The following is a 27,133-nucleotide window of genomic DNA, read 5'->3' on the forward strand; positions in this document are numbered from 1 at the left end:
ATGGTGCATATAGCAGAAATGAATACAACGGCTTATCCATTTGGAAATTGTCTGCTTTGAAATAGCCTTTCCCTCTGCCCCTGCAGCAAATGCCACCAATAGTTGTTCAGATTTTCTTTGAGATTTAGTCCTGTTTAAGTAAAATCTAAGTTGTCTGTGTATATCCAAAGAATGCAGAATCCGCTCACTCTTGTTCTGTGGATTGGGAAAGAAAGCTGGCAGATGAATGGTCTGATTAAGAGCCACATTGGATACCACCTTAGGCGTGAAAGAATAATTGGTCCTGAGAGCCACCCTGTCCGGATGAAAAATAATGAAAGGCTCCACTGCCATAAGAGCCTGTAATTCTGAAATCCTTCTAGCTGAAGTGACTGCTAAAAGGAAAGCTGTTTTCCAGGAGATAAATTTTAGGTCCACAGTAGCAGCTGACTCAAAAGGAGGGAGAGTGAGTTTTTCCAAAACAAAATTGAGATCCCATGCAGGAGTTGGCGCTCTCCTGGGAGGTCTTAAATTTTTGGCCCCTCTGAGATACTGCTTTAGCAGAGGATGAGAGACGAGGGAAGGCTCTGTGTTGTAATGTGCTGAAATGGCCGAGGCATGGATTTTTATGGAAGAAAAAAACAGGCCCTTGTGAAGCATCTCAGTTAAACATTGCAGAATCTGAGGGATACTGGGCATTGCTGTGCTTATTCCTTGTGATTGGTTCCAGGCACAGAATCTTTTCCATTTGTCAGCATAAGATTTTCTAGTACTAGGCCTTCTAGCCTACAAAATGACATCCATCACAGGTTTGCTGAGGGATGACAAGGGTGAAATTAGTTGATTAGCCATGCTGCAAGATTCAAAGTTTGGAGCTGAGTGTGCAGAATTTGGTAGTTCTGCTGAGACAGTAGGTAAGGTGTCTGAGGCAGGTGCCACTGAGGAAGGTGTGACACATTGCACAGGAGTGGGTACCAGTGTTGGCGAGGTCAGTCTGAAGCAATCAGAATAATTTTTGGTTTGTCCTATCTGACTTTTAGTAGAACTTTGGAGAGTAGCGGCAGAGGGGGAAAAGCATAGACTGACAGGTTTTTCCAGCTGAATGATAGAGCATCCACTTTCCAAGCTTTTTTGTGATGAATTCTTGTGCAGAATTTGTCCAACTGATAGTTCTGGGGTGAGGCAAAAAGATGTATGTCTGGACTCCCCCATTTGCGTGTCAACATGCTGCAAACTTGTGGTTCCAGTTTCCATTCGTGTGGGTCCATATGATTTCTGCTTAGTTCGTCTGCCAGAGTATTTAGCTTTCCTGGCAGGAATTGAGCTTGTAGTTGTATTTGGTAGGTCAAGGCCGTGTTCCACAATGCCATGGCTAGTCTGCAAAGGGGGTAGGAATTTGTACCCCCTGCTTGTTTATGTACCAGATAACTGTGGTGTTGTCTGTCTTTATCATTAGTTGTCCTGGATGAAGGTAGTCCTTGAAGGCTGTCAGTGCATTCTGTACAGCTAGCATCTCTTTCTGATTGATATGTAGGTGCATTTGATTTGGGCTCCATTTGCCCTGAATGTACTTTCCTGCCAGATGAGCCCCCAAGCATAGTCTGATGCATATGTAGTTAGGGTTTGGGCGGCAGGGGATGGAGTGAATGGCAGTCCCTTGTTTTGGTGGCAGGCCTCTGCCCACCACAGGAACTCTAGTTGCAGGCAAGGTATGATAGGAATCATTGTTTCCAGGCTGTGACAATGTTGACTCCATAAACTTTTTAAGTACCACTGAAGTTTCCTCATATGCAGTCTTGCATATGGAATTAGAAGAATGCAGGTGGCCATGAACCCCAAGGCTTGCAGATAGCAGGGTTTTTGTGGGCACCTGTTTGAAGTAAGTCACCAATTGAATTTGCTTTTCTGGCGTAAGGTAAGTCATCTGGGGAGTTGTATTCAAGCTTGCACCCAGGAATGTAATTTTTTGAGAGGGTACCAGTTGTGATTTCTTTTCGTTTATGGTGTACCCTAGACAAGTTAGAACCCTTTTTACAAATGCCAGATGCTTTAGAAGAATGTCCTTGTTTTCTGCCTGAATTAGACAATCTTCCATGTATGGATATATTTGAATATTTCTTTGCCTGCAAAATGCAATTACTGGAGTCAGGCACTTTGTGAAGACCCTGGGTGCAGTAAATAAGCCAAAGGGCAGTGCAGAGAACTGGTAATGCAAGTAGCCTGCTTTGAAGCGGAGGAATCTTCTGCAAGATTCCCTGATTGGGATATGCAGGTAAGCCTCTTTTAAGTCTAGTTACCAACCAGGCATCTTTGCCTAGCATAGGTAGTAACTGTTGAAGAGTCAGCATCTTGAATTATGGAATGTCCAGAAATGTGTTTAGTCCAGAATTGGATGCCATGATTTGTCTTTTCTGGGTACCAGGAAAAGTCTTGAATAGAAACCTTGTCCATTTTCCTCTTCTGATACTGGTTGAATAGCCCCCATGTTCACGAGGGACAGAACTTGTTTCTGGGCCTCTGCCCGCTGATTTGGGAGCAGATCTGGCCATCCGTTTGGGATTGGCAACGTGTGGAAATGAAATCTGTATCCTTGGGATACTATATTTAAAACCCATTTGTCCTGGGTAATAAGTTGCCAGTTTCGTGCATGAAGTGCCAGTTTTCCCCCCCAAAGGGGCAGCTAAAAGGTAAGTGCTTGGTAATTGTAGAGGGAAGTCATTCAGACTGTTTACCATAGGGAGGTGCCTTGTTGTTTCCAGATTTGCAGGTGGAGGCACCCCATTGTTTTGTTCTAAAAGTTCCTTGGGACTGAAACCTGGAGCCTTCGGAATGTCTGGATTTGACTTGAGCGGCTCTCGAAGGGACTGGAAAGGACCAGTTCTTAGAAGGCCAGTGCCTACTAAATCTTGGAGGTTGCACTTGTAAGAAATCTTTCACAGTTTGCATAGATTTAGCTTTATCTTCCATCTTTTTTAACACTTCTTCAGCCTTATTACCAAAGAGACGGTCCTGTTGTAAAGGAGCATCCAACAATTTTGCTTTAACATGGTCAAGCAGAGTTTGCTCTTTGAGCCAAGCATGCCTTCTTAGCACAGATCCAGTAACAGCAGCCCTGCAAGAGGCCTCCAAGGAATCCAAACTACATTGCAAAGTATGTTTTCCAACTTGTTCAGCTAAATGTAATAAAGCCTGCAAATCTTTATTTTCCACACAGTCAGCGATTAACATAATTTTCTGTTTAAGTAGTCCCATGATATGCTGTTGATATTTAAGCATATGAAATTGACAGTTTAAAGCCCTGACTGCCAAGGTTGCAGACATGTAAACCTTTATTACCCCATCTATCCAGCGCCCTGGAATCTCTATCAGAAGGGGTAGGATTTTTAGCAGTAGAGGCCTTAATGCCCTTGGGACCCTGTGAAATGGTTTCAGGATCAGCAGTAGGATTTTTGAAAAGGAATTTGTGGGAGTCACGAACCCTGTAGTATCTGTCTGGCTTACTAGGAGCCAGAGGCAGAGAATCAGGAGCCATACTAGATAGTGAAAAAAACATCATCAACAATGTCTACAACAGGAGGTATAGCCAAAACCCTATGCTGAGGAAGAAGAAAATCCCTAAGTCTCTTTTTAGATTCAAAGAAATCCTGACTTTCCCAGTGGAAATGTTCCATTATGGTATGTAATGTTTCACCAAAAAAGAAATCCTCAGGGGGAGAAGCAGAAGGAATGGAATCTTCTGCGTCAGAGTCCTCATAAGTAGGTACAGATAAATCCTATTCAGTAGAAGAATCAGAAGAAACAGAATCCTGATCAGAAAATTCATAATCAATGTCTTGCCTAGGCCTCTTAGCAGGAGAGGGTTGGCTACCCCTGATCAAGGTGATTAAATCTTCAGCTATTTTGATCATTTGCTTTTTAGGCATAGGGGCCTGCACACGTGGCACAAGCGTCATTTTTTTAGGCATAGAAGTAGATTTTGGCCTTGGTTTTGAAGATGGAGTTGGTTTAATATACAAATCTTTAGGCCTGAAAACACCCACAGAAGCCAGTGCCTGCACAGCGGCTCCGGACCCATATAAGGTAGAGACATCCGCTGAAAGCATCTCGCGGCATACCGGACTCCGAATGTGTTTCAGTAGAGGCCTGCGAATCAAAAGTAGTGGGCATCAGCGGCCGCGAAAGTGCCTCACTGAGTACCAGCGAACTACCAACTGGCTTAGGAGAAGCGTCATCGTCAGTTTTGGACCTCAACGGCCTGTCTCTGTATTTTTCTTTGCGTTTTTTAGGTATTCCGGTAGTCGGATTGCTAACCAACATCATTTCTGGATAGTTAAATCGTGAGACAAAATATTTAGAAGCAAAAATATACCGACGTTTAATAGTGCGTTGATTAAATCTAGCACAAAACCGACAACAAGGTACGTTATGATCAGGGCCTAAGCAAGGAATACAGTACAAATGAAAATCCTTATGAGGTATTTGCTTCCCACAAGTAATGCAATTATTAACTTTTACTGACATCGGTAAGGAGCAAGAAAAAGTTTCCCTAATGGGGTACTTAGCTTTTAGTTGAAGACTTCAGTTCTGAAACTCGAAAACGAAAATTTCTGGTGTCGGCCGACTGGCACTTGCGAACTGCTTCTGCTTCTGCTTCGGGCACTGCGCGGCAAGAAAGACTGATGTAATGGCGTCGGCTGCATGTTTTATACCCCTGACGACCTGACATCATGGAAGAAGGGACAGCAACCGACACAGGACCCAAGACTTTGTTAATCAGGCTGACCGAGGGCAACCTGCCAGCAGATTACCCAAATGTAATGACTGCAACAGTGAAACACGAAGAACATCTTGGGACAAGCATGAGTACAGTGCTGCCTAGACCTTACTCAACACTATACACCACCATTCCCAAGGGACTTCAGGGCCTACTATGAGTTAGCAGACTGGTTGGCTACATGGTCCACTTCAAGGAGGAGGATATATGAACAGGGGGACTCATCCCCAAAGTTGGCTTCAAGGGAAAACTTCTTCTGCCTCTTTCTATGTTATCACTCAACAGGTAGCTGATTTTCATTCTCATGTTATTCAAAGAAAAGCTCACAAGCAGCAAAACAGCACTGTCTGCTTTGATTGCTGGTATATGTGGGGTAAGACATTGGCTGACTTCTGACCTTATTCCCCTTAGCACATTCCTTCATTCTGACTCTTGATTGGGATCATGAGAAGGACATTTCTCCTATCCCTCTACTGGCTTCTTTGCAAAACTGCTACTCTACTACTAATTAAACATGGTTTTGGTTTTACATGCATGCTGATGACACAAAGTTTATTTGGCAGCGAATGCTGGAACTTTCCTATGATGAACATTAGGACTGAAGTCCAAACTACTGGGAAGGCAGAATACAAGTAGAGAGTGTGTGGCTAAATATGCTATCCAAAATCAAGCATGAGACATCATGGCAAGGCTAATGAGAGGCATGCAAAAAGTACAGTTGTGTACACTTACCATAAATGTAGATGTTCGAGTGTATTCACTGTTGCAGTCATCACACTTGGGTTATCTGCCTGCAGGTAGCCCTCAGTTGGCCCAAATACCAGAGTCTTAGTATTTCTGCGTTGGATGCTGTCGCTTCTTCCATGACGTCAGGTTGTCAGGGGTATAAAAACAGGCAGCCGATGCCATTACATCAGTTTTCTTGCCCCAAATGTCAGGAGCCCCCAAACAGGGAGCTAGTACATGATGTGGAAACCACCACCAGTAAAAAGTAAATACCAATACCATTAGGAATAGCCATAGAGAGGAGAGACAGAAAGACAGAGAAAACCATGGGGCTGGAGGGAGAGAAACCAGGACTGCAACAGTGAATACACTCGAACATCTACATTTATGGTAAGTTTACACAACTGTACTATGTTCATCATGTTTCACTGTTGCAGTCTTCACACTTGGGTTGATTCCCAAAGATGAGGAAGGGTGCAGCCAGTCAAGTAGAGTTAGGGCTGGCTAGTAGGCCTTGCAAAACTGCTGTAGCAAATCCTGCCCTGGGTTTGGAAAAGACAGGTAAGTGGTAATGCTTGGTGAAGGTGTGTAGAGAACTCCAGGTTGCACCTTCCAGAATGTCCCTGGGAGGGACTCCCCTGAGAAATGCTATAGAGGTAGAAGTAGCGCTATTGGAATGTATTCTGACCCCCTGAGGGGCTGGTTTTCCATGGTGCTTGTAGCAGAAATTAATGCAGTGTGCTATCCATTTGGAAATGGTTTGGTTAGAAATGGCCTTGCCCTCTGCCCCTGTTGCAAAGCTGACTAGCAGCTGGTCTGATTTTCTGAAAGGCTTAGTCCTACCAAGGTAGAACCTGAGCTGTCTGTGCACGCTATCAAGGTAGAACCTGAGCTGGCTGTGCGCATCCAAAGAGTGCAGGATCCTTTCCCCTTTATTTTGTGGGTTAGGGAATAAGGTTGGCAAATGTATGGATTGGTTTAGGGCCACACTGGACACCACCTTAGGCATAAAGGACGGGTTAGTCCTGAGGGAAACCCTATCAGCATGGAAGATAATAAAAGGTTCCACAACCATCAACGCCTGTAGCTCAGACACTCTTCTAGCTGAAGTGATGGCTAGAAGCAAGGCTGTTTTCCAACAGAGGACTTTTAACTCTGCTGAAGCCACAGGTTCAAAAGGGGGAAGCGTGAGCTTTTCCAGTACAAAGTTAAGGTCTCAAGCAAGGGTGGGTGCTCTACTTGGGAGCCTTAAGTTGTTGGCCCCTCTCAGGAACTGTTTGATGAGAGGGTGAGAAAATAAGAGGTGGCTCAGTACTGTAATGAGCTGTAATGGCAGGGGCATGAATATTAATGGAGGAGAAGGATAGGCCTCTGAGGAGTAGCTCTGCTAGGTAATCCAGGATTAGACGTAAGGAGGGCACTGCTGTGTCCTTTCCTTTAGAATGAATCCAAGAACAATATCTTTTCCACTTTTCCGCATAGGATTTCCTAGTACTAGGCCTTCTGGCTTCAAGAATGATGTCCAGCACCTGTTTACTTAGGGTTGCTGGTGGAGTATTCAAGGAATAAGCTAGGCTGCAAGATTTAGGGTTTGCAATTGTGGATACAAAATCTGTCCCTCCTGCTGTGACAGCAGGGTAGGGGTCTGGTGTAGGTGCCAGGGTGGCACCATTGTCAGGCTGCGCAGGAGTGGGTACCAGGTTTGAGATTTAGGCCTAAATGAAGAAGGAGGCATCTGTTTAATATGCAAGTCCGTAGGCCTGAATACACCCTCAGAAGCTGGTGCCTGCACAGCGGCTCTGGACCAATCCAAGGTAGAGACATCCGCGGGTTTCATAGTTGGAAGCATCTCACGGCATACCGGACTCCGAATGGGTCTCAGTAGAGGCCTGCGAATCAGAAGTAGTGGGTATCAGGGTCTGCGAAAGTGCCTCACTGAGTACTGGCGACTGGCTTAGGAGAACCGTCGGTGGCAGTTTTGGACCTCGGCAGCCCGTCTCTGTGTTTATCTTTGCATTTTTTCGAAATCCCTGTAGTCGGACGGCTAACCGATGACATTTCTGGATAATTAAACCGAGAACCAAAATATTTAGGGGCAAAAATATAGCGACGACAGATAGTGCTCTGATTAAATAAAGCACAAAACTGACAGCAAGGTACGTCGTGGTCAGGGCCTAGGCAAGGAATACAGTACGAATTAAAATCTTTATGAGGTATTTGCTTTCCACAAGTAATGCAATTATTAACTTTTACTGACATCGGTAAGGAGCAAGAAAAACTTTCCCCAGTGGGGTACTTAGCTTTTTAGTTGAAGACTTTGGTTCTGAAACTCGAAAACAAAAATTTCAGGAGTCAGTTGACCTGCACTTGCGAACTGCTTCTGCTTCAGGAACCGCACGGCAAGAAAGACTGATGTAATGGCGTCGGCTGCATGTTTTATACCCCTGATGACCCGACGTCATGGAAGAAGGGACAGCAACCAACGCAGGACCCAAGACTTTGTTAATCAGGCTGACTGAGGGCTACTGCAAGCAGATAACCCAAATGTAATGACTGCAACAGTGAAACACGAAAAACATCTGTCCTTGGCCTGTCTTCTTTTATCTTGAGTGGTACTCTTGAGAGAAAGGGCAGAGAGGGAAAGGCATAGATTGAGAGGTTTTCCCATTGAAAGGATAGGGCATCCACCTTCCAGGCCCTGCTTTGAGGGTTCCTGGTGCAGAATCTGCTTACCTGGTGGTTGTGGAGGGAGGCAGAGAGATCCACCTCTGGATCAGAAGGTTGAAGGTGCTGGGCTCCAATTTCCACACGTGGGTCTAGGAGATTTCTGTTTAAGTCATCTGCCAGTGAATTTTGTTTGCCTGGCAGGAATTGAGCTTGTAGATGGACTTGGTTGTCCAAAGATGTGCTCCTCAGAGTCATGGCTAACCTGCAGAGTGGGTAAGAATGGGTTCCCCCCTGCTTGCTTATGTACCACATAACTATGGTGTTGTCTGTTTTTATCAGCAGTTGTCCTGGAAAGATTAGGTATCTGAAAGCTGTCAGAGCATTCTGTACAGCTAGCATCTCCTTTTGGTAGATGTGCAAAAGAATTTGGCTTGGGCTCCAGTGGCCCTGAATGCATTCGCCAGCCATGTGGGCCCCCCCATGCATAGTCTGATGCGTCTGTGATCACGGTTTGGGTGGCGTGGGGTAGAGTAAAATGCAGTCCCTTGTTATGGCTGCATGCTTCTGCCCACCAAAGGAGCTCTGCCCTCAGACAAGGTATGATAGGAATGACTGTTTTCAGGTCCTGAGAATGCTGGCACCAAAGACTTTTTAAGTACCACAGAAGTTTCCTCATATGCAGTCTTGCATATGGAATTAGCAGAATACATGAGGCCATGAACCCTAGGGCTTGCAGTATTTTTCTTGCAGTTCATAGGTAGCTACTAGGCTATTGGCCCAAGGGCCTATATAAGCCTAGCCAGCAAGGTACCATAGTTTACGTCACCCAAGACAGTTATTTTCCTGTGCCACTGTCCAGCAGAGACACAGAAGTGATCCACGGGGTGTATTTCCTATTTTCCATCCACTCATCAAGATTTTTCTTGAAGAGTGCTAATGAAGAACTTTGCTTGACATAGATGGGTAGCTTGTTCCAGAGTATATGAAGTCTCTGGGACAGGAATCAATCCCTGCAGCATGTCCTGTTTATTGTGGTGACAAGGTTTAGGTCCCTAGAGCATGTAGCTTGGAGGGATTGGGATTTCTTTAGGTGTAGCATGTCCAACAGTTCTGAGTTTGACATAGCTTTATATGTTAGGCAGAGATCACCTCGGAGTAGGCGATATGCTACGGAGTAAAGCTGGAATTTTTTGAGGCGGTCAGTGTAGGGCATTTGTTTGAGGTAGCTGGGTTCTGGTGGCCATTTGCTTGAGGTAGTCTGTCAGATAGACCTGTTTTTCTGAAATTGAGAAATGCCATCTGGGAAGTTGTGTCTAAGCCTGCTCCCAGGAATACAATCTTTTGAACGGGCACCAGTTGTGATTTCTTTTCACTGATGGTGTACCCCCAATGAAGTGAGAAGGCTTTTTACAAATGCCAGGTTCTGAAGCAGCAATTCCTGGCTGTTATGCCTGAATCAGACAGTCGTCCAAGTACAGGTAAATTTCGATATTTCTCTGCCTGCAGTATGCAATGGCTGGAGCCAGGCATTTTGTGAATACCCTGGGTGCAGTAGATATGCCAAAGGGAAGTGCAGAGAACTGATAATGCATAGATCCTGCCCTGAAACATAGATATTTCCTGCATGATTCCCTGATGGGGATGTTCAGATAAGCTTCTTTTAAGTCTAGGGTGACTCACCAGGCATCCTTGGCTAGCATAGGGAGAAACTGTTGCAGGGTAAGCATCTTGAATTTTGGGACCACCAGGAAGGTTTGAGAACTGAAAGATCCAGGATTGGGCGCCAAGAGCCCTCTTTTCTGGGTACCAGGAATAGACTGGAGTAGAAACCCTGACCCTTTTTTTCTACTAGAACTGGCTGAATAGCTCTGATGTTGAGCAGGTAAAGAACTTGGTTTTGAGCCACTGCTCACTGGTTTGGAGGAAGGTCTGGAAACCCGCTTGGGGTTGGCAGTGAATGGAAATAAGATTTGTACCCCTGGGATACAATGTTGAGGACCCATTAGTCCTGAGTGATGGACATCCAGTTTTTTGCATGAAGGGCATGTTTTCCTCCTAGAGGCACAAGCAATTAGGCAGGGCTGGGAAGTAGAGCTGAGAAGTCATTGTGAACTTTTTCCATAGGGAGGTGGCTTACCACTCCCTGTTTTAGGGGTGGGAGCACTCCATTGCTTAGATCTCTGCATATCCTGAGACTGTAGTCTGGGTGGTCTGTTTCCCCTGGGTCTTGTTTGGGAAGGCCTGGAGGGGGCTGGAAAGGACCAGTGTTTTGAAAGGCAATGCCTAATGAATTGAGGTGGTTGCACTTGTAAGAATTCTTTTAACAGTTTGCATAGATTTAGCTTTTTCTTCCATCATTTTAAGAACTTCTTTTGCTTTGGTGCCAAACAAACCATCATTATTTAAAGGAGTGTCTAGTAATTTGGATTTGACATGATCTGGCAAGGGCTGCTCCTTCAGCCAAGGATGTCTTCTCAGTACAGAGCCAGTGACTGCAGCCCTGCAAGATGCTTCTAGGGCATAAAAACCACACTGCAAAGTATGCTTACTAACTTGGTTTGCAGAATGCATAAGCTCTTGCAAATCTTTATTTTCTGCACAATCTGGAAATATTACCATTTTTTGTTTTAATGAGTTCCATAATATGTTGCTGGTACTTCAGCATGTGAACTGGCAATTCAATGCCCTGATAGCAAGAGTTGCAGAGGTATATACCTTCTTACTCCATCTGTCTAAAGCTCTGGAATCCCTGTCCGAAGGTGTAGGAGTTTTGGCTGTAGTAGCCTTAATACCTTTAGGTCCCAGGGAAATGGTTTCTGGATCAGCAGTAGGATTCTTGAAAAGAAACTTGTGAGAATCAGGTACTCAGTAGTACCTGTCAGGTTTCCTAGGGGCCAGAGGTAAAGTGTCTGGAGTAAGACTGGATTCCATGAAAACATCATCCACAACATCCACAACAGGGGGAATAGCTAAAGGCCTCTGCTGAGGTAGCTCTAAAAATTCTCTGAGTCTCTTTATGGACTGAGGATAGTCTTGGCATTCCCAATGGAAATGCTCTCACAAAGTATGCAAGGTTTCACCAAAAGAGAAATCCTCTGGAAGGGAGGCAGAGGGAATGGATTCCTCTGCATTTGAATCCTCATAGGCTGATAAGGGCATGTCCTGATAATCAGAAAGGTCACAGTCATCGGACTCCTGATCTGTAGAATCTGAAAGCAACTGAATTATTTGTGTCTTAGCAGGGGAAGGCTGGCTTCCCCTAATTAGCATTATAAGGTCTTCAGCCATTCTAAGCATTTGTTTTTGTGGCATGGGGGCTTGAGCATGTGCTTTGGTTGTTGGTTTTCTAGGTGTGGTTTGTACTTTGGCCTAAAAAACTCAGTAGTTTTGGCTAAAAAAGAAGTCATCAGTTTGATTCGAACATCAGTAGGTCGGAAAACACCCTCAGAAGCCAGTGCCTGCACAGTGGCTCTGGACCCATCCAAGGTAGAGACATCCGCTGGTTTCATAGTCGAAGAAGCATCTCGCGGCATACCGGACTCCGAATGGGTCTCAGCAGAGGCTTGCGAATCCACAGAAGCGGGCATCAGGGACTGCAAAGGCGCCTCACTGAGTACCGGCCGACTGGCGACTAGCTTAAAGGAAACATCAATGGCAGTTCTGGACCTATGCGGTCTGTCTCTGTCTTTATCCTCACGTTTTTTTGGATGATTGGTAGTTGGATGGCTTACCGAAGCCATTTCGGAATACGGAGAACGAAAGTAAAAGAATTTAGCATAAAAAATAGCCCGACGACGAATGATTCGGGCATTAAACAAGGCACAAAACCGACAGCGAGGGACATCGTAGTCTGGGCCTAAACAGGTGACGCAGTAATAATGAAAATCTCTGTGAGGTATTTGATTTCCACAGGCAAGACAATTGTTAACTTTTTCTGACATCGGTTAGAGCAAGAAAAATTGATCCCCAATGGGGTACTTAGCTTTAGAAGACTTCAGGATTATCAACTCGAAAAACGAAAATTTCAGGTAGCGGCCGACCGGCACTGGCGAACTGCTTCTGCTTCGGGCTCCTCCTAGGCAAGAAAGACTGATATAATGGCTTTGGCTGCCTGTTTTTATACCCCTGACGACCTGACATCATGGAAGAAGTGACAGCATCCGACGCAGATATACTAAGACTCTGGTATTCGGGCCGACTGAGGGCTACCTGCAAGCAGATAACCCAAGTGTGATGACAGCAACAGTGAAACACGAAGAACATCCCGTGAATACAAGAGCTAAAGAACCCATGTATACCAAAACAAGGTACTCAGGAGAGGAAATCCCAGCCACTAACCAATGCAGACCATGTTTCAAGTGTGGTCTCCATCAGTTTATTTGCATAATATTACTAGGACAAGCTAGCTTTACATTACTAGCTCAAGAGAATCTTTAACAGAGATCCTGTTGATAGTGTTATAGGTGTCTACTAGGTTAATGACCCGTGCGGCTTTTATAAGCCTAGTCACGCACCTCAAATGTATCCCACAAAGTTACTGTGCCTTACATGCTAGTTAGGGCATAATTTAATGGCTGCCTCTGTCCATCAAAAACACAGGTGTCAGACCAGGTGTGACATTCTGATTTCCCATCCACTGATCCAGGTTGCACTTGAATAGGGCTAGGGAGGGGCTCTACTTCACATGGATGGGAAGCGGATTCTAGAGAATGGGGATTTCCTGAGATACATGCCTGTCGCTCCATTATGTCGTATTTAAGTTGCCAGCAAAGTTTAAATCCTTAGATCTAGGAGTTCTGGTACTGTTCATTTTGCAAACATGCAAAAGTTCCATCACATCGGGATCCAAGGATGCTGTGTATGCCAACCATAAATCACCTCTCAGCAGTCTGTTGGAAACAGAGTAGAAACATAGGAAGTTTGAGGTTATCTGCATACGAAAATCTGTTTACGTCCTTTATTCTTTTTCTAAGAAACCTCTGTGGACATCCATGTTGTTGCATGTGTCTGGTAAAGTACACACAAAAAGGGGCATTATAGTCAACGATAAGTCTGTTGATGGCTGAGTACAGTGACTTCCATGGACCTATATGCCATGGCAATACTTACAAGTTGACTGACACAGAATGATTTTCTTACAGCCTTAGACACGTGTTGGTTGAAAGCCAAGTTACTATTTAACGAGTTCCGAAATCCCTGACTATTGGGTCTAATTCTAGGGGTGTTTTATCAATGAAGCAGTTTCCCTGGGTAGCAAACTTCCCTAATATGCATTTCTTGGTATTAAGTTTTAAGTCATGGCTTTGGCACCAGTCATTCGTCTGTGTTACATCTTCCTGTAAGATGCTAGAATATTGGTATGGGGGTGGGGTTCTATGATTGTTCCTAGCCTGCAATCGTTTGCAAACTTGGTAAGTCAGAGGCCCTTGACATTGGTCTTGACTTCAGAAAAATAGATACCAAAGAGAAGCAGAACCAGTACAGTCAAAAACTAAAAACTTTTAAAACAGGATATTCTGTTAATGAGCTTTTGGCCACAAATTATAAACTTTAAGAATAATCTACTTCTTATAGTTTTACTTTTTGTTCAAGCATTTCCTTTAAGCTATCACAAACATATTATGATAAAATAAACAACAAATTTAGACAGTCTGTAAGAAATAAGGAGAATAAACTCATGAAAGGAATGCAACTATATTAAAAGAAATAGGACTAGTAATTCCTGACTGCAACAGATACAATACAGCACAGCTGAGAGTGGTTTTCTGTTCTGGTGGAACATGAAATGGAAAAACAAAAAAAAAATGGAAAGACATAGACCTTGCTGAAGATGAAAAATGGCATCAATAACAGGTCACCATTTCAAAAATATTTACTAGTTAAAAGGTTGAGTGAAATGATCCAGATAAGGAAAGGTCTGCAATAACAATGCAACTCATTTATTACACGTAACCAATACATCTTCCACATATTTCACAAAAAATATACTATCGATATGTGCAGGGTACCTAGAAGCTATACCTTCCACACAGGGATTTAAACCATTAACAATGGATAATGGATTTAACTACTTGAAAAAGGGATGGCACAATTATATGTCTATGTAGCTATTTGACTTACATTTTGCTAACCAAATGAATCCAAGTGGTCCAAAGGACCATTTTATGGGCACCCTGGGGAGAACCACTTTCATTATTAAACAGAAACAACATGCAAAGGAAGCAAGTACATACCATGTTCAAGGTAGCAGGAAACAGTGGTACAACTGGCTATACATAAACTACAAAAACTGGATTCTGAAATAGAGAAGATGCATTCATTTATGTAGGTTGTACAGCATAAGGCTTGTGAGTTGTTACAGTTTAAAACAATAATGGTACAAATTAAATACAATCTAGTAAAAATGTTGAAATCTACTGAAGAAAAGCAAAGGAGTGTTACATTAAGGATACAGTTCCTGAAAGATGGCAACAACTAACTTCTTTGATCTGAAAAAACAACTTTGTAAGGAATCACTTTGATAGTTCAAGCCTCACACAAGTCAGTAAATTATAACTGGATCATCAGGCATCTGCTGAAAGACATGCAGAAAAAATATCTACATTATGGCACATTACATGATGCTGATATGTAATAAATTAGACGAATAAGACGTGAAACAACTTAAAAAGGAAAACATACTAACAAGGACAAAGAGATACACAGATGTCACCAGTTTCAAAGGTTTAAAGAAATATCAGCGCAAGAACACTTCTAAACATTTCCCTGCTAGTAGCAATGAAAATCAGTAGAAAAGATCAAAAAAGAAACAGCAAAACAGTGTGGAAATAGTACAGTGAATATACAGATTAGACAAGCTGACAGTCTTAATCAAAAGTTCAAATTAGAAGAGTTCCCTCACACATCACTTGCTATGATAAGAATGTATGTTATATTCAATACTATAAAAACCCAGCCAAGCTAGAATGTTCACTGTGTGATACCTTAAACACACAATACTAGGGACCTTCCTTAGTAGATCAGAGACTGAACTGACTCTCAAACTGTTATCCACCACAGATGGTGGGAAAAGCTGAAAGACAGATGGACAGATCAAGATAAAATACAAAGGTACTAAACAGAGCCCAGCTCCTAGGGTTGAGGATGACACAATAACATTTGTAAAATGTGTGCATGGAAGATCAAGTGGCCATTGTACACACGCCTACAGTGAAAATTTTCATGAAGCAAGCAATGGAAACAGAGGCACCACTAATGAAGTAGCTTTTAACTGCAACATTTTCCATTGGATGCTTATCTGCCTTGTGCCAAAGTATGATACAACTGGTAATCCACTTTGAAAGAGCTGGTCAGATCACTACGATCACTTCCCTTCCTGAAGCAAAGGAGACAAACTGTGCAGTCTTCCTAAGCCCATATCCATGCTGCAGGTAGAGCCAGAGTTGATGATGCAAAGGGCTCTTTGTCCTTTCGTTTCTACCCTGGCAAATAATGAATGAACTACTTCAGAGGCAACTTGGACATTACTTTTAGGAAGAATCATGGGTTAATTTTGAGGGGCTTTTAATGCTTGTTTCAAGAATATAAAAGGTTATCTACACATGAGGGCCTACAACTCCAGAGTTCTTATATGTAAATACAACAGCAACTTGAAAATACACCTTACAAAAATTAAATTTCTTTGTCAATGAGCTTAAAGGTTCTGATCATGGAAGGGCAAGTCTGTCAATCATAAAGTTAAGATCTGAAGGTGAGGAGATCTTCAACAGTGGGTTAGGATGCAGCACTCCTATATGAAACTGCCGTGGCTGGAAGTGCAGGCAATGACCCTGTCCTCCTCAAGATCATGACAGGAATACATAGCTGACACATGCAAAATTACTATGGAGCATCTAAGGTTCAAGTCATACAATGTCTGGGAAATAATCAGGACAAACTGTAAGTTGATTGAATGGGACAGTATCACCTACTGCTTTATCCAAACAAAATGTTTTCCACTTGGTAGAGTATGTTTACCAGGTGAAAGAGTTACCAATAGCTTCAATCATTTTTGAAACTCCATCTGGATGATCTGGCAAGATCAGGGAATCTAAACTAACAGTTAGTCACTGAGGCACAAACAGCAGTCAACCCAACTGTGAGGGCCCCTCTCAACAACAAATATTATTGACAGGGACTTAACCGCTATTCACACACCACAAGGTAATAATACAGTAAACTCTCAGTTAACTGGAACTCAAGCAACCAGCAAAAAAATATTGAAGAAATGCAGTACAATTTTTATGTGTTGCACTTTCTGTTTTCTCCCCGCATAAATATACTGTAATTAATTTTGGCTTTTTCCCACCAAACTTTGTAATGATGCATGGGATCAGGGGAACAGAGTAGAAACAATGTAGAAATCTCCCGTGCCTGCTCTTCCTTTCCCACTGTACAGAGCACCAGGAGGGAAGAACTGTGTTCTAAATGACAAACAGATCAATCTCCCAACTGTTCCACTTTCAAAATATTCATTCTACGCATGGCTTCTAAACATACCCCTCAACCTCTTAGTGCAAGAAATCTGGACAAAGCTGAAAATAATGGGGACAAGGGGTGATAAATAGGGACATAGTTTAAATATTGCTCTTACAAACTTAGAAAGTTGCTAGAACAACATGATTTGCATTATTATGGATTTTCTAAAGGAACTCCCCTCAAGAAACAATTTTATTATGTGACCTCAATACTGACTGGCAAGCCTGCAACTCCAACAACCCCACTAACCAAATTAGCCTCTATGGTTTCACCCAACTAATTCAAGAGCCCACCAGAATAGACAAAAAAACCCATAAACAAACCATTATTGATTGGATACTAGTAAATAGCCCCAAACATCACTATCAGACTGGATGCTTACCTGATGTTCTCAGTGACCATCTCCCCCACCTTCCTCCTCCTCCTAAGGAAATGAACCAATACTACTAAACCCACAACCTACAGACAACATCAGGGAAGATCGTAACTTAACCCCTAAGAGACTTAGGGACACAGGTGGACAATGGTCTCACCTTCGATAACCACATCGCCACAACAGTCAGGAAATCCTTCTATGTGGCACACCTCATCACTAAGGGCTTTTCATCCAGAAAAAAGGAGGTCATTGTCCCACTGTACTCATCCCTCATTAGACCCATTATAGAATACAACGCCCCGTTTGGTATGTACCTCTCAAGACATCTGCGACAACTGGAAAGGCCGCAGAAATATCTCACTAAAAGAATCACAGACCTAAAGCAGATGCCTTATGCTGACCGCCTTAAAAAACTCCAGCTATACTCTGTCACATATCGTCTACTCAGAGGCGATCTCTGCTTAACATACAAGGCCATGTCAAACCCAGAGCTGTTGGACATGCTACACTTAAAGAAATCCCAATCCCTCAGAGCCATATACTCCAGGGATCTAAATCTTGTCATCACAATAAACAAAACATGCTGGAGGGATAAGTTCCTGACCCAGAGACTCCCCAGACTCTGGAATAGACTGCCCCTACATGTCAAGCAGAGTGCCCCATTGGCCCTCTTCAAAAGGAACCTTGACAATTGGATGGGAGAAAGGAAATTCACCCCGGAGATCACGTCAGTCAGGGTCCAGGGAAGTAAATAGTGTGGGAAGAAATAGCCAGGGAATTGTAAAGGAAAATCACCCCGGGGATCACGAGAGTCCGGGTCTAGGGAAGTAAATAGTGTGGGAAGAAATAGCCAGGGAATTGTTACGGCTAGGCCTGTATAGGCCCTAGGGCCGACAGCTTAGTACCAACCTATGAACCTATTAACAGTCAACAGCAATGTAAATGGCAGCCTCTAAGAACCCTAGATCTAAATCAGGCAGTAGACTATTTTAACAATATGTTTATCTCAGTTCTAAATTCCATTGCACCAATAAGAAATATAAAAAGCAAAGCAAACTATGCTCCATGGTTAAATAGGGACACAACAGCCCTACTAAAAAACAGAAACAAGGCCTGGAAACAATGGAAACAAGAACACTCTGATCATACCAAGCAAAAGTATAAACAACTTAGGAATCTAGCCAAAAAACAAACTAAACTAGACAAACAAAACTACTTCCTAAGTCTCCAAAACAAACACACAAAAAAATCCCCCCAAATTTTGGCATAGTATCAACTCCCTACTAAAACCTGGCACAACTGTTACCCCCACCCCTACCTCCCCCTATACTAACAGCAAAGATATAGCTTCCCAGCTTAACTGTCATTTCACAAACTCAATCCAAACTCTGTCCAACCAACTAACGAACATTAATAACTCACCAGCCACAACTGCTGGGAACCCTCCTAGCAGCTCTACCAACAAACCATCCTTCGCTCTCTCACCTGTCCCTACATCTAAAATTAAAAAACTCCTCCTCAAACTAAAACCTACCACACTTGCAGCACACTGTATACCTGCTAACTTCCTAAAAATAGCAGCTGACTCCCTATCATATCCAGTATCAAGCCTAATAAACAGGTCCATTCAGGAAGCTTACATACCACAACTATGGAAAATATCCTACATTATACCTCTTCACTAAGGTGGTAAATCTTACGACTTTTCCAACTATCGGCCTATAGCTATTCTTTCCCCATTATCTAAGCTCCTAGAGAAATGCATACACTCGCAAGTCATGCAATTCTTGAATACAAACAATCTTCTCTCCTCCACCCAACATGGATTCCGCCCTCACCATAGTACAACTACTGCTCTTCTCTCCTTCACCAATCAGGTTAATCAACATAGAAACAACAACAGCTATGTATCTGCTACCTTTTTAGACCTCTCTAAAGCATTTGACATGGTCTCACACCCTAAACTATTGGATGCTCTTCACTTTCTATCCTTTACTTCTACTATCGCCTGGTTCAAAAGCTACTTATCAGCCAGACAACAATCTGTACAATGGCACAATGAACTATCCCCTCCTCTCCCTAACTCAATAGGAGTACCACAAGGCTCAATATTAGGCCCACTACTCTTCTCTATATTTACAAACAATCTATACACCTCCTCCAAGCAAGCCTCACTAATTCAGTACACAGATGATTCTACACTCATCTGCGCAGCCCCATCTGTCAACACCCTACAACAACTAGCCCAAGAATCATTCTCTGCTATTGAAACTTGGATCACTGACATCCAACTCATTCTCAAACCCAATAAAACCAAACTTTTCCTGTTCACCCCTAATAAAACAAAATCTACCTCTTCTACCTTCTCTATCTCATCTAGGAATGACACTATCATCTCTCCATCCACCCACACAAAACTCCTAGGAGTTGAAATAAACAACCTATCATTCGATCTACACATAGCACAAACCATCCAGAAAGTCCATAAAAAATGGGAACCCTTTACAGGCACAAAAACTATCTCACAGCAAAAGCAAGAATCACCCTAGTTCAAACTCACTGCTTATCAACACTTACTTATGCTGCACCAATCCTGACCCATACATGAAAATCAGATCTGGAGAAATTAGAGTCATGCTACAACAAAATTGCCAAATTTGCCAACAATTCTCCCTTTAGACCTCATCACTGCCAAGTGCTAAAAGAAATTCAATGGCTTGAATTTCCTCACTTACTAACTTACAAACAACTCACTTGCGCCTTTAACATCAGAGACTACCCAGTAAAAACTTCAGCCCTAAAGCAGCTATTAACCTCCCACTCTTCCAGTCGCCCTCTCCGCTCATCCAATAAACCTCTTCTCAGTATTACAACTGCTAACAACACTGCAGGTAAAGCCCTATATTCCCACATCATAGCCAAAAAATGGAACAATCTCCCCACTAATATAACCTCCATAACAACAAACACAAACTTCAAAAAACGACTCAAATCTCATCTCAGGACAACTTGGGTTTGCCCATGTATCACTTGACAATCTCTATACCTTTTCTTCTCCTCCTCCAAACAACTCCAGTCTAGAATATACACTATCTTACTCGCATAGATATACATACTTTTTATAATAAGCCACACTGGTCTTTGTACTTCTTTCAGTGTACACTTACTAGAAATGTAAACTGTCTTAAACTGTATGTACTGCTAGTGAAAAATAGGACATGTAGTCATGTCTGTTCTACCTATTTGTAAATGTTAACCTAACTGTATTTCAATCCTGCAATGCCTGTAAACTATTGAGAACAAATTATTGAATGTCTCTGCTTGTAAGTAATCTACTGTCTTATCTTTTTGTATATTTCTCATTGTATTAACTACTTACTGTAGGTTAATTGTGGAGCTTTTCTCCCCGGGCATCCACTGAAAATGGACCTGGTCCAGCTGGATTTTCCTGGTTAACAAATTTAAAATAAATAAAAATAAATATGAAATCTGAAACTCAAAAGTATGTCATTATATAGTGACTTCAGTCAACAATGATTTGCCAGAAAACCACAAATGTTATGAGGAGCAGACCAAAAACACAAGGCAAAAATCTAGACAGTTGAGACATGCTTCTAAACCCACATCTTCAGAAGAGGACCAGGAGAGAGTTCAATGAATCAGCTAGCATGTTGACTTTCTCTGGGATATTAACTGTGATACCTTTGTGGCCCACTGCCAGATGTTTATCATCACCCATCTGCAAAGATGTTATGACTGAACATTGTATTGCTTGTTTAGCTATTACAAAAAAGATTTGTCATCAAGCTAAATTAGAAGAGGCCCCCAAATGCAGACCTTCATCCAGGGCTCTGAAAATAAGGCCTGCATGTAACTGTAGGTAGTTGACACAGAGCCCAAGCACTCCTGATGGTGGACTAATGCCCAGTGTACAATAAAGAAGCTGAGATGGGGTCCCTACCATGCCAGGGAAATATCTGTCATCAGACTTTGTAATGGGTCAACTACAGTAATGGGAGGCTAACAAGAAAACAGTTGGGAATTATTCATGACTTCTAGGGATTGGAGACATGCATCTGACACAAACAGATCTGAGTGCTAGGTGACTTCACAACCACTAACACACCACAGTCAACTACAATACTGCATCCTACAGAGTGAACATGCCACCATGAAGACTGTGGTTGTCTGCAAGACCAGATGTCAAAGTAGAGTCCAGGTTTGGACTCTGCACTGTGAACATAGCCAAGCAGTTAATGTCATGACCTCCTAGAGGGTCTTCATGGAGATGAACATCTGACACTGAAGACTGGTCAGCTCCTCACCACTAAAGGTAGTCCTCTGAGATAAAATCAGAAAGGACTTCTCCCAACTTAAAGTCAAACTTAGGGACTGCACTCACTTAAGGGTAGTCGCTGGAAAGGACTACCTGGAACCAAAATTTCAGGTAGAGGACCACATGGAGATCGTTTTCTGTCAAGTCACCAGTTACCACAAACAACACCTTTTTAAACAATCTTTGTAACGAAGAAATCTCAAATGGCTACACTTTGTAGTGAAAGTTACATTCACCCAAAGTGGATGAGAAAAACCTTCTATGTACACCTGAAACACTGATGTTCCAGGAGGTGTCATTCAAGTCCAGCAACACCACCCAGACACCTTGATCCACCTGAGCCAAGACCTCTGCAGAATTCATCATTGATAATTAGACATACAGTTGAAGTCACTGTGGTCCAGGATGGGGTGGAAACTATCTGTCCCCTTCAGTCCTACTAAAAGACAGAAGTAGAACCTCTGAACCCCAACCTCTCAAATGTCCCTAATTTTGCCTCATATTTTTGCCCTGCCTTTCGTAAATGTTTTGCTTTTTCTGGTAAATTACTGAGATTTACAGTTGGGCAATAATGCCACATTAAAGTTGCACATTACTTATTGTTTGGAAAATGCATGCTGGTGTAAAACCTATCATTCTATTAACTTTTTTAAGTGAATTAACAGTAATACTTAAAATCTGTCCTTGATTTTGAGCCTCAGTCACCCATTATTTTTAGTTTTCTCCAGAATTCTTGAACAAAGAGGTTGTGAGGTATATCACAGCCAATTCTAAATAAACAACTTCTATGACCCCTTTCTGCATTACAGACCTAGCATGTCATAAGAGCTCTGTAGAAATGGTTTGGTCTATTATTGGAGTCCTTCCTTGGTCAGAATCGAAAAGCTCTAAGAAGTGGCCTTTGGAAACCATGCAAAGAAACATTGGTGCCTGGTGATGGTTCTCCACGCTTGGATGAACTTGGAGTTTGCCCCAACCAAGTAGACTACTGCAGTTGTGATGAGAGATGTAATCTTCTTGAGTAACTTAGCTAGCACCACAAAAGGTCATCAATGTGTGATTCTCAACTCACTCTCCTAGCAAACGTGGAAAATTACAACTCTGGCAGACACAAATTCCTGAGTTTTTTCTTAAAGATCCAGTTAAAAGTCTCAGCTAAAAAGATAAACATCTTTTAAACAATAATTGCCCTTTCAAAAGTATACAGTATTGTTCAGAAAAAAAAACTGTTGCCTGCAATGCTAAATGTTAATACATTCTGAGTTTCCATCAATAATATACTGTAGTCTGAGCTGCGGTGGTGGTGCTGCGGTAGCGTTGTTGCCTCACAGTAAGACGTTGTCCTGTTCAATTCTCAGCTAAAGTGTCTTGTGTGTGGAGACATGCTTGAATGGGCATACCTTCGCTGAAAGTTGTGCGTTAGGGCTGGCAACTCGGCACATAAACATCTGCTGCCAACCATTAGCGGACCGGAGTTCCGCTGTGGCGACCCCTAACAGCCGAAAGACACAACAACATTCTGATGCAGACGAATACAGACTCAACATTCTTCACATTTTTAAAAACAATTCGGCATACTCTGGAATCTCTACACACACAGGAACAGTAGTATTTTCATTCAGCAAGCTTCAGCTTTCCAGTGATGACCACTAATTCTTTTCTAGATACTTGTTTTCGAAATATTTACAGACAAATGGAAACTACGACTATTTCTATAATTAACATAGGCAACACTCAGTATTACTCATGATATAGAATAGACAAGCATCAGTGACAGCTTTTTCCAACATCATCTAAGACTTCTGTCGAAATCATGCAACAGTTTGTAAGTCACTCAGCTATTGTCAATATGAATATAAATAAGGAAATTTTGCATATCTTCACAATGACTAACACACAACTTGCAAGCTCTCCAGAAGGCTGCATTTCTTCACAGACAATGACTGCATATTTTATTAAACTCACATTATGACATTTCATAAGATGATCTTCAATAATGTACAGCTCATTCACTTAAGCAAATAAGAACACACAAATGAAAATTAAACATAGAAAGTGACAAGTAATGGCTAGCAGTGCACTGCACTGAATCCTAGACAAGATAGGGTTATTTTGCCTCTCTCATCCCATTTTTTCACAAGATGTCTGTCACGAACTGTGTAAGTCACACAGACTTAAAATGTTATGATAGCAAAAGGATCTATGGATGTCAGACGAAGTACGGTACCAAGGAACTACATATGCTAGTGAGTAAAACATTTCCTTTAGTCTGTCAGGAGGCTTCCTCCTGCCTGTGAGTTATCAAGACTTAAGAAAAAGAAGAAGGAAGCCCAGAGGTGTACAAATGTCTTTTACAATATAGAGGGCTTGTTTCATAATTGGGGTATCATCCACTATATTTGAGAGGCTTGCCTGAAGAGAACAGTCCCCTTGAACGGGCACCCCAGAATGGTATCCTGAGCTACTTCTTTAAGGAGGACATTAGCCAGCAAACAACCCTTTGGAGGCATATGCTTAAGCCTTTGACCACAGCAATAGCACAATCAAAATTACAGGTGGTCACATACTGGCTCATTGTGAAAGAAGAGTCTTCGCCACTTCCTCCCTAAGCACAGAGGCAGGGGGGTTTGCCAGCATTTCCACAAACAGACTCATGAAGTAGGACATGAATTTTGACAGGTGAGATGAACAGTTAAAGGCTCTAAAATGTGCTGCATTATGGCAGTGGAGTATATTGGATTGCCACACCTGACTAGAGTTTTTGCATCTTTGCCCAAAAGCATGCTGGCAAGATGCTGTGTTCTCTGTGACCTATACTAGACTGAAGAAATCACACAGGAGTCAGCCCAAGAATGCATGATGAGAGGATTTACTTTATACAGTTGGGTCTCCTAAAAGGCATCCACCGTCTTGGTGGCCTTGGGAGCAAAATCTAAGTGCCTGTAGGCTGCAGTAAAGGCATTCATAATGAACAGATCTATGGGCTGAATGACCCAAGTTTAATCTTCTATCTTTGCCATAAATGCATTCTGGAACATGGGAGGTGAAAAAAGTGATAGCCACAGGTCAGTCCACAAAGGATGGCATAAGCTTCAAGGTTTCCAGAACAAAGTCCTTCTAATGGGTGGGGCTGAAGGCCAATGACTGTCCTTATGCACTTCAGAGATAATGTTCTCTGGATCTACAGACTCCTTATAAGTGCCTCAATGGGGGCAGTCCTCCCCCCTCCCCCAACTAGCATCAAGAGTCCACTTGCACGCAGTCTTTGGATGGGATGTGTGTAAAACCAGGCATGCAACAGAAGTCAGATGAAAGGGATATGGAAGATGATAGCGTACCTACAAAGCACCCCATTCAGATACTTATTAGGAGTCTGCAACATCTGGTTTTAGACTATCAATCGCTGGGGTGCCTAGGTTTCACTTTTCTGTAATCAGCTTGGGAGTAGTACTTCTATTTTGCTCCTATTCAGAGAAGCAGCAGAGGGACATTATTTCCTAGACTTTTTAGAGACTACTGAGCACTGGAAAGCCTAATAACTACTTCTTAGGATTCAGAGTAGAAATAGCACTACTGTTTTCCTCCTGGTAAGAGAAGGAGTCAGAGGGTCATTGACTCCTGACCATCTCTAACTGGGCAATGCGTGAGTGGGGGATTTTCCTGATCAGTCTGATAAGACTACAATGAGCCTACAGACTCCTGCAACATCTGGGATGAGATTGTTCATTGTCAAAGAGCCTGTAGCTCGCTTCTCACACTGGATTAGTGCTACTGCTTTGTTTCTGGTAAGAGAAGAAGCAAGGAGACACGGACTCCCAGCTGTGTGAAGCTATGGTGAAACCAGCATTAGTAGTAGGCAGATAGCAGCCAATAGGTGAATCACTGCTATTCATCATTTTTCTTTTTACAGTGACTATTATTCATCATTCTTAACAAACCTAATTCTGTTGTTTCAATAATTACAGCTGGATTATCTAGAAATTCCCAAAATAATTCATCCACAGATCTTCAGGGTTTATAATAGTGGTGAAAACCGGACTTAGGCCATGTCCCTTCCACATAATATAGCCCCGCCCACATCCAACCCATTTCCCACCCATTTGTGACATCAATGTTACATCATCAGAGGGGCGCGCTCTCTTCTTCCATTCGTGATTCCTTCTTTCTGCGAATTTGCTATGCTTTTTTTTTTTTTTTTTTACAAATAAAGCATAGTAATTCCACAGATTTACAAACTTCGATAGTCTGTTTCTTTTTCTGAAACAGAATACCGGAGTTTGTACAGTGTTTTCTGGCCTAGCGGGCAATCAGATTGATTTCTGGATATTCCGGAAAAAAAAACGGAAAAGTGGCAACACTAGTTTTCCTCCAGCCCCGAAGTCCTATGCAAGCCCCAGTCCTCCATCCTCTGGCAACACTGCTCAACAGTTTACTTTCAAGCCATCTGAGGCTAGTCTGATTGCATAATGTGTTTAAGACAGTGAAGCTACTGTCTTAGGCTTACTAACTGGTCACTTGCTTCTACCATTTGGTAGTCCAAACTGCAAGAGATGTAAATAATTAAGAAAAATGGGGACAATCCTCTAGCATCATCTCATTATCAGTAATCATTATATATTTCACAACACCACATCAATCACAGCACACTACTAGTTCCATAAAATAAGGCCCACCAAGTCAGCTTTCACAAAGGGAAAAGTTTTAGTCATAGATGACTCTACAGTTAGGCATACAAACTCGACATTCTCCAAACTAAACAAGAACAGGGCAATTGTAACCTGCTTGTCCAGCACCAGGATCTATGATGTTACAAGTGGCATAAGGTGACTTACGCAAGACAAATATGACTACAACCTTGTAGTAACCCATGTGGGAGTGTAAACTTTGGCACTCCACTCAAGGGGACATGTAGAGAGACGTGATGAAACACACTAAGCACATGTTAGAGGCAGGACAGACATTTGAGTAGTACCTTGCCTTCACCAAGAATGATGCCTAGATACTAACAAGATAATTGGCTTTAACAATTGACTTAAGCAGTTGGTGTCATTCTAATGGGATCCAGTATGTGTCAGCCTGGTAAGATATGATGGATAACACTTCTTGTTTTGCCAAGGATAACTTACACCTGTCATATCAGGGCTTCCACATACTGGCTAAAGCCTTTACTGCCCTATAGTGCCTTTTTAAAGCAAAGTCCCTCTACTGGACATTACTATACATACAATTCAAACTCAAACTTGGGCAACATTCAGGAAGCACTACTCAATGCTAGCAGTATAAACAGAAAATTCCAGAACTTGAGAATTTCAATCAACTTGAATGCATTCATATTTGTGTAGTTACAGAGATTTAGTTTCAATGCAATGACAGCTCTCCTTCTATACCAAGGTTTAGCACCTATCATGCCTTCAGTCATTTGCGTAACTGTGACAGAGTATCTATACTTGAGAGAAACACCATTATTTTACATCAAATTACCAATGACCCCAACTTGGAACTCAAGATCTAAATTAAACCTTAACAAATCCAACTAGTACTTGACTGCTAGCTTCAGATCCAAATCACTATCACCCAAAGATCATAAAAATTACCTCAACACCACTGAGGCTTTAAATATCAAACCAAATACCTTCTTACTAGGGGACTTCACTTACCCAAGCATTTACTGACACATGTACACCTCTAAAAATAGTGATGCTTAGTGTTTCCTGTACTTCATTAATACCAATGCACTGGAACAAACTGTAATACTACT

General features: G+C 42.3%; 1 protein-coding gene across 6 annotated transcripts in view; it reads right to left on the reverse strand.

The window, feature by feature from the left end:
- The window catches only part of HMBOX1 (homeobox containing 1), a 1,854,813-nt gene that overhangs the window by 151,114 nt on the left and 1,676,566 nt on the right, over positions 1-27,133 (reverse strand). Inside the window, exon 10 of one of the 6 annotated variants that reach the window (XM_044062713.1) lies at positions 14,380-14,442. The exons of the other annotated variants lie outside the window; for them this stretch is intronic. Coding sequence (XP_043918648.1) covers positions 14,416-14,442 — 27 coding nt within the window. The 3' untranslated portion in view covers positions 14,380-14,415. The remainder of the gene's footprint in view (positions 1-14,379; positions 14,443-27,133) is intronic. 6 annotated transcript variants of the gene reach the window in all.

The sequence above is a fragment of the Protopterus annectens genome, chromosome 2.part1 (genome assembly GCF_019279795.1).
Source record: "Protopterus annectens isolate FY-2018-M chromosome 2.part1, PAN1.0, whole genome shotgun sequence".
NCBI classification, from domain to species: Eukaryota; Metazoa; Chordata; order Ceratodontiformes; family Protopteridae; genus Protopterus; species Protopterus annectens.